A 16604-nucleotide genomic window follows, 5' to 3' on the forward strand; every position below is an offset into this window, starting at 1 on the left:
CCGAATAAAAATTTCACCTCAATGGCAAAAAAATGGACAAAGACTACCCATTATCCGACATGGAGACAATTTTCTACAACTTACATCGAGCCAAGTTCTTCGGCAAAATTGAATCAAATCGCTTAAAATCAAATCGAGCTTAATGATGAAGAAAAAGAAGTGTGCAAAGTCAACACCCAACAGGGGCTGATCAGGATGTGTTGACTACCTCGATCTTTCAAAAGTGCATCGATAACACACTCAAAGACATCAAAGGCGTGATTATCCTCCAAGACGACCTGCTTGTCTACGGAGCATCACGCGAGGAACACCAAAAGCATATGACGGCAGTTAATGGACATTTCCGAGAAACAAATCACAATCAGTGAGACCAAGTCTAACCCGAAACCACTAAAAAACTGTTTCCTTTTCAGGCTATTCACTTTCAGCTGATGGATTGAAAATAGGCTTGTTGAAAAGATTCGGAGCACCAAGATAACCGCGAACCACAAAGAAAATCCATCATCTTGAGGACTGGCAAACTTCTACGGACAAATGGTTCCGAACTTCGTCACCAAGATGATCTCTCTCAATGATTTACAGAGTCAAGACTTCGAGTGGACTGACCAACACAACAATGCCTTTCAGTGTATCAAACAAAAATTCTGCTGAAAATCAGACGTGCAACCCTTCTCCCTGGATAAAGATGTGACTGTGACCGTCAATGCTTCGGAGCAGGCAGTTGGTGGGTTCTCTCACAAGAATAACATCCAGTGATCTAGATTTTAAGGAAGCTAACATCCGCTGAGTGCAACTACTCCAACATAGAACGACAAGCTTTGGCAATCGTGGTTTTGGTCACGCGACTGACACTTTAATACTGAGGCGAAACTTCACTCTAGAAACAGATCACAAATCCTTGCAATACCTATTCGCGTCAGACGAAGGGTTAGTATACTAGCATCAGCTAGAAGAACCAGGTGGGCTAGGGCGCGGATGAGATTCGACTACAAACTGAAACATGTTCCAGGAGAGCAGATCTCACATGTGGACACTTTGAGCAGACTGCGTTTCAAAGACGAGACACCAAAGGAGGAGAAAACATGTTTCTTTCAGAATGCCACACTCTTCGCATACACTCAGACAATCAAGCTGAAAGACATAAAAAACGACATCCAATCGAATTGAACACATCACCCTGTGTTCGAACGGATATGAAGCGATGATTGGAGACCATGCTCAATAGCTGAATCACACTTCAAGAAGGATGCAGAGACCTTGACAAGACGAGAAGGCATCATCTATAGGGGCGTTGTAATTGCTCTGAGAAAGGTTGCTTGATGACCTGGCAGGTCACAAGACGTGGTTCGACTTTTTTCAAGATTCGAGTTCTCCCAGAAGGATTCGAGTTCTCCCATGATCTATTGCACTGAAATAAATCGGTTCAAAAGCAATTCTGAATTTTTAGCTGTCTTTTTATTATCAATTGAGTTTAACCAATTGTCACATAGATTCTGAAGATTTAATCAATTAAGCAACCCTATCCATGATTGCGATGATTTTTCTTGTCGAATGTATTTTAGGTAAAAAGTTACTAAAAACGAGAACACGTTGACAAAAAGATATTTATCACTAAAGATATAATTTGTTTTAGGTAGATTTTTACACATGATATATACCAATTAAATTGTATGTCCTTTATCATCCATATGAATTTCAGTAAAATCTTCATAACAAATCTCTTGTCTTCTACCGATCTACAACACCATTCGAGATCAAACTTTTCACTCATTTGTTTTGAAGCATATTGGCTTTCAACTCAATTTAAAGGTAAACTAACAGGTTGACCTCCATAAACTAAAAAAGCTAGCCATAAAATTCCATACAATTTTTCCCTGAAAAATGTTAGTCAAAAAATTCTCATATAGGGGAATTGAATGAGTAGCATTCTTTCCAATCAAACTGTATGACCATATATGTGCGTTTTATGACTAGCATGCTTCCATAATGGCTTTCCATTTTCCCTCCCCCTTGTCCTTTTATTGGTTTTTCTCGTTATCTAATTTTCTGCTATTTTGTGAGAATTTAACCCGGGCAGAAGTGCTCGACTCATGATTGTGCTCGACCCTGTTGGACTCATGATTCGACACTGTTCGACTCTTGATTCGACTCTGTTTGACTCTATCGACCCTGTTCGACTTATGGTTCGACTCATTATTCGACTCTGTTCGACTCATGATTTGACCCTGCTCGACTCTTGATTCAACCCTGTTCGACTCTATCGACCCTGTTCGACTTATGGTTCGACACTGTTCGACTCATGATTCGACTCTGTTCGACTCATGATTCGACCCTGCTCGGCTCATGATTCGACCCTGTTCGACTCATGATTCGACCCTGTTCGGCTCATGATTCGACCCTGTTCGACTCATGATTCGACCCTGCTCGACTCATCATTCGACCCTGTTCGACTCATGATTCAGCCCTAATCGACTCATGATTCGACCCTGTTCGACTCATGATTCGACCCTGTTTGACTCTATCAACCCTGTTCGACTCATGATTCGACTTTGTTTGACTATGATTTTCGTTCGACCGTCTAAATTTGCGACGAAAATTAGTCTCCGTCCGACCGTGTCGATCGAATGAGGAGTCGAACGCCTCAACCCATGAAGCGAGATGATCTCAGAAAGACATCGCTGGAAGTTTTCACAATTATAATCTAAGCTATTCAGATCTTCGAGACCCGATGATGACTCTGATTTAATCTTAGTTGACTCAAAAGTCAAAAAGATAAATCAAAAAGTAACAAACAAATGGTGACATGTTTATATTTTTTGAAAAAATGCAAGCTCAAAAAATTGGGAACTCAAAACCTGATAAAAAACGTTTTGATTCAGTTGTCTGGGTTCACTTAGATTTTAATTGATGTTACAAGGAGAATAACTTGACTACTCGGTATATTCTTGGAAAATCAATCATATCACCCGGTTATACTATGGGCGATTTTGGTAAATTTGATGATTATGTTTTGGTCAAACAACTCAGCATGTTTGAATTTACAGTACGTTAATTTTCACAAATTTCAAAAAGTTAACCCCCGCAACTTTTAGAAAATTGATCGCAGGTAGAATAATTTTTTGTATGTTGGAAACAAGAAAGCCTTTTTGGAGATGGAAAAAAAATGGCTGGCTAAAATGTCGAGATAACTTCAACGAATTTGACGCCATTCAGTTTTGCGTTGTCTGTCAGGTAACTCATTGTCCGTAGTACTTGAAGTTTCACCACTTGCCTGTTGAAACGAACCTTGACATGCTTCAATAGCAAAAAACCTGGAGTGAAGCTTGTGAGCAATCCATGAACCCATTTTATCAAGGCCCCTTCAAACTTGATTTGATATGTTCATCTCTTTCCTGGTTGTCAACTTGCTATAAGCCAAGAATTTTGATGCTCTATTTTTGCTTGCACTCACATCCAAATATAAACTAAGAAGCCGTTATGCAGATTTCATGACAAGTTTACTTTGTTACTATTACCAAATTATAGCATATTCTCCAATGGTTATTACTCTTACAACCAATTTTTGTAGTATAGTTTTTACAAAACATCTCCTTAAACCAATTATATTCATTATAATCTCCATTTTGCAAAGTCATTGTCATTGCAAAATTCTGTCACAGTAGCACAATTATATCACATTTTTACCTAATGGATTAATAAAATGCTGTCATTAACAAAATCTCTGAACGTGAAATAAACTGTCACCTTTGGGCTCATCGGAAGACAAAGAATTATCACGAAACAACATTAGTTTCATATAGATCCATTTCTACAGTCTATCAGAAACCCATTAAAGGTCTTTTTTCATTAGAGTTAACTTTAGAAAAGATGAAATTTTCAAAAAAAAACATGAAATAAAAATTTCACAACATTTTTTTACAGATTTTTCTCTGAAAGTTATTCTCCAAAACTCTGAAGTTTTTTTTCTCACAATAGCTAGGTAAAAAGGTGACTTGAATTTATGGTTTAACTCAATTTATAACAAATTCTAAGACGGATTAGATCACAAGCGAAACGATCACAAAATTGATCACTAGCGAAACGTTTCATATAAATTTGTCAAAACAGCAAACTTTTTCTTGGATGGAATAAAAAATGCTGCGGAAATTAGCCAGTTAAAAGCGGGAATTACAAAGTTAACGATTTTTTCCATCATGACCGTCAATCTTTGCATCTGTGTCACTAAGTCATTGTGCCGCAAGTTCTGCATCTGCAACTGAGTCGCCAGTTCATCAAGCCGCAAATTCTGCACCTTAATTTGCGGTGTTAATTCGTCCAGCTTCTGATCATTACTCGTCTGTATTCTTCTTAGCTCTGCTCCAGCTCATGTTGAGCCACCCATTTCCCAATAACCTTTTTTTGATCGAGACATGAGTTAAAACACACCCTGCAACTCTAATGTGGCCGTCTCCCGCTTCTTGATCTGGCAGTTTTTTTCGCCAGATCAAGAGACTGAGCTCGTGTTACCGCCTGACTGAAAGTTTCAAACTCCTCTCGTAGAAGTAGGTCTTGCAGTTTTGTGTCGTATATGCCATCTATGAACTGCTCACAGTTCATGTCATCTCTCGCTCATGCACCATATTTCTGTTTCCACGTCACCTAGCGACCATACTCGTCTCGAAAACTCCCACAAGACTGCCTTCTCTCCTTGCATTTGACTCTTGAAATCAGCTCTGGCAGCCACCCGACTCTGGAAGAGCATGAACCGCTGATCGAGTTAATTCAGCGTCCTCCCTAAGGTAGGCTCCGGGAAGCCATCAACTTCCTCCCTGAAGTGGTCTGGCATGCTCGTAAACTTGTCGAGCGCCAAGTCCGTCAAACAGGTGGGCAGCATCAACCTTGCCTGCTCAACTAACCACAGGTTGCAATCGGCCACCCAGGCACATTGTTTCTTCCAGTCTGCCCAACTCTGGTAGTTACAAGAAGAGGGGAATCGATCTTACAGTATTGTTCAAATCCGAACATTCCCTGCTGCCTGTCAAAAGCATTAGCCGCTGCCACCGCAGCCTCAGCTATCATTGCACGCTCTACTTTGTTCATCTTCTGTTCAAACTATCTCGTTCAGCACAGTAGGTCTTGCTAACTACAATCCAGAAAATGGCCCACCCAGGAGCGCCAATGTAGATTTCGGGGATTAGCTTATCTACGCCTTTTCTCACACACTAACTTAGCGGCACTGCAGAGTGGTCTCTTTGGTAATGAATTCAGCGGTGCGACCGAGATTCACTACTATCCACAATCCCGAAAGGGTTAGTTGGTGGCACCTATTCCGTACGGTATTCTGTTACTTGCCCCTTTGAGGCTGTCTCGTCCGCTCTCACGATCGCAAGACTTTCCAGTTCTAATTAAACTCAGATAAAAATTTGTCTAAACACAGCTCTAGGCGGCCACAGTATATTCTGGTAATCTAATAAAAAAGGGTCTGTGATCTATCAACACTTTTGCCCCATTGCAATTCAAATCCCGACTTAGCTAAAGATTCTCTCTTCTCTAGAGAATCCTAATTAACGAATTACGCACAGTAATTACTCAAAACCACTCAGTCTGACATGCTTAAATTAATAGTGTCGCTATGGATCAATTTTCCTTAGAGGTACTTCAACTGATCCTTATAACTTCACAATTCCTAGTTCTCTAACTAGGAGAACCAACTAGACTCTAATTTCGCTATCTTTTCTCTAACTAACAACGAGAACCCAATTGCTCTCACTAATAGCCAATTATGTTCAACTTTTTTTAAATCTCAATACCAATTGTTCTCAAACTGATGAGAAACCATGTTCGCTCTCACAGCAAAATTCTTCTCTCTAAGGGTAGGCTATTTGTTATTCTCTATAATGTTTGTCTATTTGAGTTTCAGTTTTTTTAGAGTTATGTCGTCCCTAAAAGTCCTGATATTTTCTGACGACACTTGTCTTTAAATCAAAATTCGTTATAAATATCTAAGTTTTGAAAATATCAATTACAGTTTCTTCAAATCGAGTTATGTTTAATTAACCAATATCCCGAGGTTTTTATTTAATTATCTCATTAACGTTCTGACCTACCTGGGGTTGGAGAATATCCTTTTTACGGATCGGTAATTCATTCTAATCATCTAAAATTCCGATCTATACTCTGTTTAAATCCCGATTGCTAGCTATCAGGGAACGTTATTCACCTATTAGGGGTCAAATTGTACCGATAAATCACTTACGGGGAGCTGGGTAAATATCCCGTCCATTCAAATTGTTTAGGAGACTCATTTCCCGTGCAAGGATCCTTTACTACCAGTTTTCTTTGGGACTACTGTTTTTTGGTCTGATTGAAATTCTATTATTATCTCATTCGCTAAGTCAGGTGGAACTCATTGTTTGGCAAGGCCAGTTTAATTAGTTCCTTTACTTCGATGCCATATTGTAAAAGCTATTAATCTTTCGGCTTCTGATTCAACTCCAAAAAGGTTAGATTCCTCCCTAATATTAGTAAGGTGAGAATTTTTTATACCCAAGGGCTGGAAGAAGGGGCAATACGTCACTTTCCGGTGTAAACCCCAAAGTTGTCTATGCAATTTTATTCCTAAACTCACAGAGATGATTTCAAGGTCACCCTTGGTCCACCCGAGGTGTATCTTCCACATTCAGGTTTGGAATCTCAAAGGGGTTCTACCAATCAAGTTACATCCATGTCCCGTTTATATTTCCCAGTCAGTCCATTTCTAATATCTATTATCACTTTTTTCGGGAAAAATCTATTATCAAAGGAGCCGTCGGAGGGGTTTTACTTACCAGATCTCTTTTTCTGAGATGACTTGTAGTGTCTATTGCCGCCGTAAAATCGATATACCCTTGCTTAAAATTATTTGCGTAAAATGCCCTTTTCCGGTCTAAGAGGTGTTTCTCCCAAATGCTAATAACTTCCGGTCCAACCGCCTGATTTGGCTCAAATTGTAACAGAAGGTATACCTCGTTACTACCTATAGTATTCCAAAGTCTTGGCTCCCTGGATTCAGTGGGGGCCAAGAAACGTCATCCGAAATTCGGGGTGGGGACCGAAAGAAGGGGTCCAGGGAATCTGGTGTTCTAAACTTAGGCTTCCCTCGTCTAGGTCTAAAACATACTTTATATTGGTTCCTTTCCAACTGCTGGTTGCTGATTTTTACTGGGGATATTTGCAGTTCCAGGAAATGTTATCTTTTGTGGCCGGGGGAACCGAGGGTCTGGATTTTGCGTGCCAGGGCCAAGTCATCTTTTAAGTCCGTCCTATGAGTTTCATAAAGCTAGACCCGTTAGTTTCCATGGGGGGGGGGGGTCCGCCGCTGATCTCACTTCGCCGGAGTTTTCCGCCAACCGAGTGACTATATCTTCGAGCTTATTTAAGACTTGATTGTTTGTTTACTTTTCTGCTTACGTACTACTCTTTCACCTTCACTTTACTGCCTGCATTTCTCAAGGTAAACGCTTCATCGAATTCTAAGTCTGGGAAAATTCTTTGGATCACTGATCCTGCAGACATGCTCATCGTTTTCCGGGTCGTCCCTTTGCTAAAAGCCAAGATTTTTTTGATTTGTGATGCTGTCGTTTTGGTTGTACCCACATCTAAATGTGAACTAAGCAATCGTTATGCAGACTTTATGTCACTACTTTTTTTTGACTTTATTGGAATACTTTTCCTAATTTAACAGAAATTTTCACGCAAATCAGAAATTATAGTTGATAATGAAATGATTTTTATCAGATATGTTCCCAATTTGAAAGACTGGTATTGAAAACTTATTTCAATCGATTATTTATGCATGAAACTGTGTGCGACAATGCCTTATTTTACTTAGGGATTCCTGCTGACCCAAATCACTTCGAACCCGCCCGGAGAAAATTTTGTTCCCACTAGTGTTTCGTCTACGGCCGTATATTGCTTTTGCTTGAAGCATCACTTTTGAAAAAATTGTAATAGCAAGTTGCGGAATTTCAAGAAAATTTATCGACAGTTTTTCATATCCAAGTATTTTCTTCTGGGCTTTGCTGAAACTAAAAAAAACTACGTATTAATCCAGCCTTTTATTGATATTTTTTGATGTGGAAAAAACTAGTTCTTTTCCTTTTCCCATTACCTTTTTTTCAAGTGCCGTAAACTGTATATCCTGAAATTTTATTGCAAAAGTTGTTGAGAATTATAAAAAAAAACCTTCAAACATTAATTAGGGCGTTTAAAACTGCAATTTCTTAGTTTCTGACTAAATCTGGTCTTTTTAATTATACGATGTTCAAATTCACATTTCAGCATGCAAAACATTTTTTTTTCTTTGTTTGGTTCGTTTAAAAATTGATACTCATGCTATCTTCACTTTCTTTTTGGAAAGTTGCCTTTTCTTGGAAGCTTTACAAAAGATTTGCATTTCATTTGCAAAAACTAAAGAACAGTTTGCGCTCATTTTCAGAATTTTTAAAATTCTTTCTTGTCCTATTCGCTTGTTTTTTTTTTCAAATTTCGCTATCTTTTCTCTAACTAACAACGAGAACCCAATTGCTCTCACTAATAGCCAATTATGTTCAACTTTTTTTTAATCTCAATACCAATTGTTCTCAAACTGATGAGAAACCATGTTCGCTCTCACAGCAAAATTCTTCTCTCTAAGGGTAGGCTATTTGTTATTCTCTATAATGTTTGTCTATTTGAGTTTCAGTTTTTTTAGAGTTATGTCGTCCCTAAAAGTCCTGATATTTTCTGACGACACTTGTCTTTAAATCAAAATTCGTTATAAATATCTAAGTTTTGAAAATATCAATTACAGTTTCTTCAAATCGAGTTATGTTTAATTAACCAATATCCCGAGGTTTTTATTTAATTATCTCATTAACGTTCTGACCTACCTGGGGTTGGAGAATATCCTTTTTACGGATCGGTAATTCATTCTAATCATCTAAAATTCCGATCTATACTCTGTTTAAATCCCCAAACTGTGTGCGACAATGCCTTATTTTACTTAGGGATTCCTGCTGACCCAAATCACTTCGAACCCGCCCGGAGAAAATTTTGTTCCCACTAGTGTTTCGTCTACGGCCGTATATTGCTTTTGCTTGAAGCATCACTTTTGAAAAAATTGTAATAGCAAGTTGCGGAATTTCAAGAAAATTTATCGACAGTTTTTCATATCCAAGTATTTTCTTCTGGGCTTTGCTGAAACTAAAAAAAACTACGTATTAATCCAGCCTTTTATTGATATTTTTTTGATGTGGAAAAAACTAGTTCTTTTCCTTTTCCCATTACCTTTTTTTCAAGTGCCGTAAACTGTATATCCTGAAATTTTATTGCAAAAATTGTTGAGAATTATAAAAAAAAACCTTCAAACATTAATTAGGGCGTTTAAAACTGCAATTTCTTAGTTTCTGACTAAATCTGGTCTTTTTAATTATACGATGTTCAAATTCACATTTCAGCATGCAAAACATTTTTTTTTCTTTGTTTGGTTCGTTTAAAAATTGATACTCATGCTATCTTCACTTTCTTTTTGGAAAGTTGCCTTTTCTTGGAAGCTTTACAAAAGATTTGCATTTCATTTGCAAAAACTAAAGAACAGTTTGCGCTCATTTTCAGAATTTTTAAAATTCTTTCTTGTCCTATTCGCTTGTTTTTTTTTTTCAAATTTCAGGCTGTCTGTGTAGATTTGAACTTTATTACTTTATTGATCTTATAGGCGCGTATATAAAAAAAGAAACACATTTTTCTCAATTTCAGACTATAATGTGGACTTTTTCATTATACCTGGATACTCAAAATTACATTTCAGTATTTCCAAACAATTTTTTCTTCACTTTAATTGAAACACTGAAAACCTGATACTGTTATCTTCCCATTGATTTTGAATTGATGTCTTTTCTTGAATGATTTACGCAGTGCATTTGCAAGAAAAGGGTAATAACTTGGGCTCATCTTCCAATTTTTTTTCAAAATTTTCTATTTCATTTCCATTTTTTTCCAACTTCCTTAGATTGTTTAGTTTTACATTTTATTGCAAAAATTGCTGAAAAATTACAAGGAAAGACAGGTTTTTCGAACAATTTTAAGGTACGAACAAAAACGACCATTGCTAACACTGGACTTTTTTCATTTTTTGGATGCTCATATTCACATTTCAACATAAAGAACAATTTTTTTTCTTTTCAATTGGTACTTTTTAAAATTGATACTGTTTTTGCTCCTGTCCAGACAATGAATAACTATTTCCCATTTTCCTTTTCCAGCTGCAAAATAAATCAAAACAGTTTAATTTTGCTGAAAACTTCATTTCTTTTTCAAAAACCCTGACATCAGAACGCTTACTATAGCTGCATAGCATCCTTCGTAAGTTTGATTTTAACGACATTCAAAACCATTGAGCATTTTTAGAGATTTCACTGGTTGAAAGCTGCGCAAAAAACTTCTCACTTCATTATGAAAGTATTTTTCCTTGGACACAAAAAAGATAAGAGTGTGAGATTCGCATCAAATTTAAATTGATTTCGATCACCAATTGCTTCCTGCAAGCAGTCTTTTAAAATAGTTACTACTTCAATGGTACAAGTGAATATTTGAATCAGTCCTATTTTAAAAAAAGATAATCAAACGTTTTTCGAAATGTGTTTTTCAGATACATATTTCTGATAATCAAAGCCGAAAGAGGGAAGGCCACGACTTAAATCAAGATTGATATTTCAATTAAGCTAATGATCAATATTAAAACCAGGTGCCGAATTAGGCCGGGAGCGGGGGGTTTGCGGACGTTTTCTCCTCCTCAGGGATTCGACCCCTCACCAACGAAAGGGTCCCCTTTGGGATTATTTTAAGACATCCATCGATTGCGTTAAGATATAATAATTTTGAAGAGGAGCGCGCGCCAAAAAAGACGCAATTTTTTGTTCATAGTTTTCCAAAAAAAAAAACGTTTTGACCTGTTTTTCTACGGTTTTTTGAACGGTTTTTTGACAGTTTTTTTTTCAGTGTCTTAATCTGTTTTGCTTTTCAAAAACGGCCTTTTTTGACTTGTTTTTTTTTTAATTTGCACGCGCCGCAGGCAAATTTTTGAAAAAACAGGTCAAAAAAGCCGTTTTTTGGCACCTTTTGGAAAATTTTCACGAAAAAAAATCCTTCAAAGCTTGTATATATTGGCGTCCAAGGCGCCGTTAGAAAAGTTTTAGGGTCGGTCGGCCGAAAATGGATTTCTTAAAAAGTACCAAAGGGGGGCCCTTTGGGTCGGCAGGGGGTCAAATCCCTGAGGAAAGCGTCCAGCCCCCCCCCCCCCTCTAAATCCACCCCTGTCTTATAGCATGTTTTGTATTGCGAATGAAGAATAGAGATTATTGCAAATTTATAAGATTATTGCGTGAAATTGCATTCGACAAAAAACACTAGCGTTCACTGTAGGCAACAGTCAGATGAGTTTGAACTCCAAAGAGGACTCGACGTCTCTGCACTCTGGAAAACAACTACACACTCCTGCAAGCTTCTTCTCCTCCTCGTCCAGAACGGGGAAGGGGTCCACGGCCGGATCCACTGCCACTGCCTCTGGCACCCCTCCCCCACCCCAGGGCATGTACAGGACACAGTACAAGAGGGTGTCAATCAGACCCCCTTCATCATCGGACGAGAGTGAAGGAGAGGGGGGTGAGGCCAGGCGCCAAGAGAGGAGGCCAGGCGAGAGCAGTCCACGACCCCGCACGCCAGGTAAGACACACACCGTCCAATGTCTTGATAACAACTTAGGAGGTAACACAAAGTATAAAGAAAGATACGCATTGTAATCATAACTCAAAAGGTTATTCTTAACTATTATAACCTACCATTAAGAAAATATCTACGGCGAGATAAACCAATAGCCTTTAGTTGATAATAGCTTGTATGATAATTGGAATGACAACGCCGGTTCGGACCTCAAGTACGTTTATATCCCAAACCCCTCCTTCTCCTGAAAGTCAACTCCCAGCTGGTGTGAGAGATTAAGCGCTGAGTGAACTCGACTTTTAATTTCTGTGTTAAATTATGTTAATTAATTAGTTAATAAATTGTTTATATAGTATGCAAATGAGCTGCAAGTAGCGCATTTTCATGCTGCTGGCTACTATATCTTTATAAACGTTGATTTCAATCACAGATTTGTTAGTGCGGGTTGTAAATCGGAATTTATAAGGAACGGTTGAAGATTTGAAAGTAGTTTTTTTGTTCATCTCAAACTAATTAAATACACTATGTTCATTTAAGGAAAAAAATGTAGTTGAATTGATTGAAAAGATATGAAACTTCAGACAATATGAAATTGATTTAAGCATCTAATATACCCAGGTTGACCTCCATACACCGAAAATGCTTATCATACAATTCCAGACAACAAAAATCATTATCATACAATTCCATACATCAAGTGTATAGAGAAAATGCTTGTCATACAATTTTCATACATTTTCGAAAAACAATAGAAAAAAAATTAAAACATTTCTGCGGCTTTTTGAGGACAGTTCAACAGACTGGTAATAAAAAAAAACTGATTTTAAATTTTGTTTTTGAAAAAAACGCTTACCATACAATTTCCATATACGACACAAAAAATTTTTCCAAAACGTTTTGAAAATTTGCCCAAAAAAATTTTTCGTTGTTTTTTATGCGAAAATCGAATTTTGTACGCAAACAAATATTTTCCGAAAAAAAATTTTTGCATGCAAAAATTAATTTTTTGTGTGCATAACGTAGTCCTGGATACGATAATATTGGCTTTTTTCTTTTCATTTGAATTTTTTTTTCAAAAACGCTGATAATTCTTATTTCTTTTGTAAGGCGTGTTTATGTATGTCTTGATCAATAACTGATAATTTGAAAATTCTCAAATTTAAAATAATCAACATTGAAATATTTTGCCAAAAATTAAAAGTTTGTTACTTTTGTTATATCATTTGTGAAAGACACTTCGAAGGCAATTCAGCTCGTTTTCCATGCATTGTAAATGCAAGACCGTCCAACTTTTAGTGCTCTGAGTAACCAAGGTCTTTGTCACTTGTGTTCGGTAGCAAACACAACCGAAAATTTGTCAGAAAATAAATTTAAGAACAAAAAACAACTTTTTGGTTTATGGAGAAAATATCTGTCATACCATTTCCATTTATGGGAAAAGGCTTATCATAGAGTTTACATACAATTTTCTGTACGTATGGAATTGTATGAAAATGTATGAAAAGAAATTTATGAGAATTGTATGATACGCATTTTTGATCAACCCGGGTATCGTTATAATTCAAATTGAGTGAAATTTGGAACTATCTGTAAGATCATCCGACTCGTATCAAGCTGGTTTGAGCACCGCACTTTTTTAGTTCCGGGGAATGCCTTGATGATTTTGAAGTTCATATCAGGGCTAATCTCTGAATGATCCGACTGCCTTTTAAGGTCTATAGAGCAGTAATAACACGAAAAATTTGAATGTAATAAAACAAAAACAAAAAATGAAAACTTTTGAGAAAACATCCCTGCACACGCTATATTAAGTACAAATTGATAGATTTTGCTCCTGTTAACGAATCAATTTTGGCATATAAGCATCCTTGCACTAATTTGGAGCATTTTTTAAGACAGATTAAATCATCCGCTTCCGCCTTATTAGCGCAATATATATCGCGCGTTATTTGTCCCAAATTGGCCATAAAGGCAATCTTTAAACCTCCATAACTTTACAAAAAATGATCACAATTTAAATATCTTTTCAAATGTAAGCTCACCCGCTCCAGTAAGAAGAGAAACTAATCGATTTTATTACAATCATAACTGTACTTTTATCAGAATTATAATTAATTATTATGGCCAAGTTTAGATGTTTAAACGATTTTTGTGTAAACAATAAACATCATGAGTTGATTTGAAAGCTGTTAAAACAGTTTTCCCATTTCACATAAACCAATATCTACGAGAAGCAAATAAAACAAGCAAATCATGTACAAGGTCGAAGACAATATGGGCAAACAAAAGGGATTAAAATCAGTTATAATCTAATATAAAGGATTTTCCTGCAAAACAAATGAATTGACAGTTCGGATAAAAAAATCGATGTATTTTAATTGATTTCATTTGATTTCAAAAGGAGAGGTTATAATTGATTAAAATCAATTTTTTCTCAATTTTTGTAAAACTGGTAGTAAAATCAATTTTTAACGCTTCAAACTGGATGCAGGCAAGACAACAATAGCTTTCGAATGATATTAAAAAAATTCTGTCAACATGGCTTGTTAAATGTAGTCGAAATTTATCTGAAGAAAAAAAAACCCACCCCGAGCACCAAAGTAGTTAGCAGTTTACCGACTTTTTAAAGGAGGAACCAGAAAAAAATAAAAACACTCATTTCGAGCAAATGATCACGCTGTACATAATTCGCATTTTATCACCATCAAAGAGTTAGTTAACTGAAAAGCTTACACAAAACATCCCAACCATAATTTAAATAGAAAAGATAAAGCAAAAGATAAAATTAGCAAAAGAATAAAATTAAATTCAATCGATTTGAAATCTCTCATAAACAAAGCTACATAGAGACAAACAGGTGGATTTAAGTTGATATAGAATAGGTCCAAAATGAAAATGTTTTCAAGTTTTGATGAGATTAACATGAATTGATTCAAAATTCCTCTAAAGAGATTTTTTCCCTTTTTTGAAGATGAACCAATTAGTCGATTTACGCTTGATCCAAATCCATTACAATTTATGTGAATACTTTTTCTGCTAAAATTGATCCTAAACCATTTTTATCAGTGCGAGGAGTCTATACTATTCATGAAAAATTGTTTAATGCTGGACGTTTTTATAATGAAATAGTCAGATGAAAAAATGATCAAACGCTGATCAATTCTAAAGCAAGTCTCCACGCATGTCGAGGTTTTCCAAGGAGTTTCACGCATGTCGAGGCTTTCCAAGGAGTTTCACGCATGTCGAGGCTTTCCAAGGAGTTTCACGCATGTCGAGGCTTTCCAAGGAGTTTCACGCATGTCGAGGTTTTCCAAAGAGTTTCACGCATGTCGAGGTTTTCCAAGGAGTTTCACGCATGTCGAGGCTTTTCAAGGAGTTTCACGCATGTCGAGGCTTTCCAAGGAGTTTCACGCATGTCGAGGCTTTCCAAGGATTTTCACGCATGTCGAGGTTTTCCAAAGAGTTTCACGCATGTCGTGGTTTTCCAAGGAGTTTCACGTATGTCGAGGCTTTCCAAGGAGTTTCACGCATGTCGAGGTTTTCCAAGGAGTTTCACGCATGTCGAGGCTTTCCAAGGAGTTTCACGCATGTCGAGGCTTTCCAAGGAGTTTCATGCCTGTCGAGGCTTTCCAAGGAGTTTCACGCATGTCGAGGCTTTCCAAGGAGTTTCACGCATGTCGAGGTTTTCCAAAGAGTTTCACGCATGTCGAGGTTTTCCAAGGAGTTTCACGCATGTCGAGGCTTTCCAAGGAGTTTCACGCATGTCGAGGCTTTCCAAGGAGTTTCACGCATGTCGAGGCTTTCCAAGTAGTTTCACGCATGTCGAGGCTTTCCAAGTAGTTTCACGCATGTCGAGGCTTTCCAAGGAGTTTCACGCAAGTCGAGGCTTTCCAAGTAGTTTCACGCATGTCGAGGCTTTCCAAGGAGTTTCGTAGTTTTGACTCTGATACAAGTAGCCCTATTTTAAGACTGATTTTAAAAATACTACTAACTCAATATTATGAGAAAAAGAAACCGACGAGTAGTGTAAAGTTCAAGTCATAAACTCTGGCAATAGATGAATGTAGTGAAGCTTCTTGCATAGGTCTTGCCCACTTATTTGTTTCTTCTTCAGGAAAAGGAGTTAAATGGCTCTGATAACTGCAGTAGTGTATTCATACAGATTAGCAACTTTATGATTGCATTTTGGTAAATGCGCAGTTTTTGAATTCGATTTGAATTCATCTGCTACAAGTAAAGGCGAATTGCGCTTTTCAGATACAAAAACGGAAGAAGGCGTAAAAAAAGTACACGACATGATTCGAAAGCAGACTTTAACTTTAAATTTCCCCCAGGATTTTTTTTGAATAATCAAGAGAAAAAGAAACACCCCGAACACATAATAACTGTCACCTTTTGTCGACTTTTTTTAATTTATAGGGCGAGCAATTTGAGCTTCTGAGCTCTCCCAAATCTCTATATAATCCCTTTTTTGTCCAATCTCTCACCCAACCCCTCCTCCCCAGATTTGTCCTGTCTTTCCCCACATTCCTACGCCCATCCCTCCACCCCACGACAACGCTTGCCTCTTTCCATTTTTTGGAAATACATGTAAGTCAAGGATACTATTTTTGTAAGATTTTGGCCAAAACTGCAATTGTTTACCGCGCTTCCTCTCAAATTTGGTATATTTCCAGTTTTCACCCTCCCCTCAAGTTTTTAAATAATTTAAAAAATGGTAAAAAGTAACAAAACTGTGTAAGATAAAACGAATAACAGAGTCAAAGATACTCATAAAAAATGAAATTCTACAAAAAGTTTCCAATTTTAGTTTAAAATGAGCAAAGACTCTGTGTGCGGCGAAACTGAAACTTGCATCTCATGAAAGTGAAAAAAGTCGATTATAATAA

The 16604-nt window shown here is 37.1% G+C and overlaps 1 protein-coding gene across 4 annotated transcripts in view; it reads left to right on the forward strand.

Annotated features, from left to right (window-relative positions):
• Nucleotides 1-16604, forward strand: part of LOC134851711 (uncharacterized) — a 215982-nt gene that overhangs the window by 99225 nt on the left and 100153 nt on the right. For all 4 annotated transcript variants that reach the window (XM_063867924.1, XM_063867926.1, XM_063867928.1 and 1 more), the window contains one exon: nucleotides 11419-11718. In XM_063867924.1, the coding sequence (XP_063723994.1) occupies nucleotides 11419-11718 (300 nt within the window). The remainder of the gene's footprint in view (nucleotides 1-11418; nucleotides 11719-16604) is intronic.

This window comes from Symsagittifera roscoffensis, chromosome 7 (assembly GCF_963678635.1).
Source record: "Symsagittifera roscoffensis chromosome 7, txSymRosc1.1, whole genome shotgun sequence".
Taxonomy (NCBI): domain Eukaryota; kingdom Metazoa; phylum Xenacoelomorpha; order Acoela; family Convolutidae; genus Symsagittifera; species Symsagittifera roscoffensis.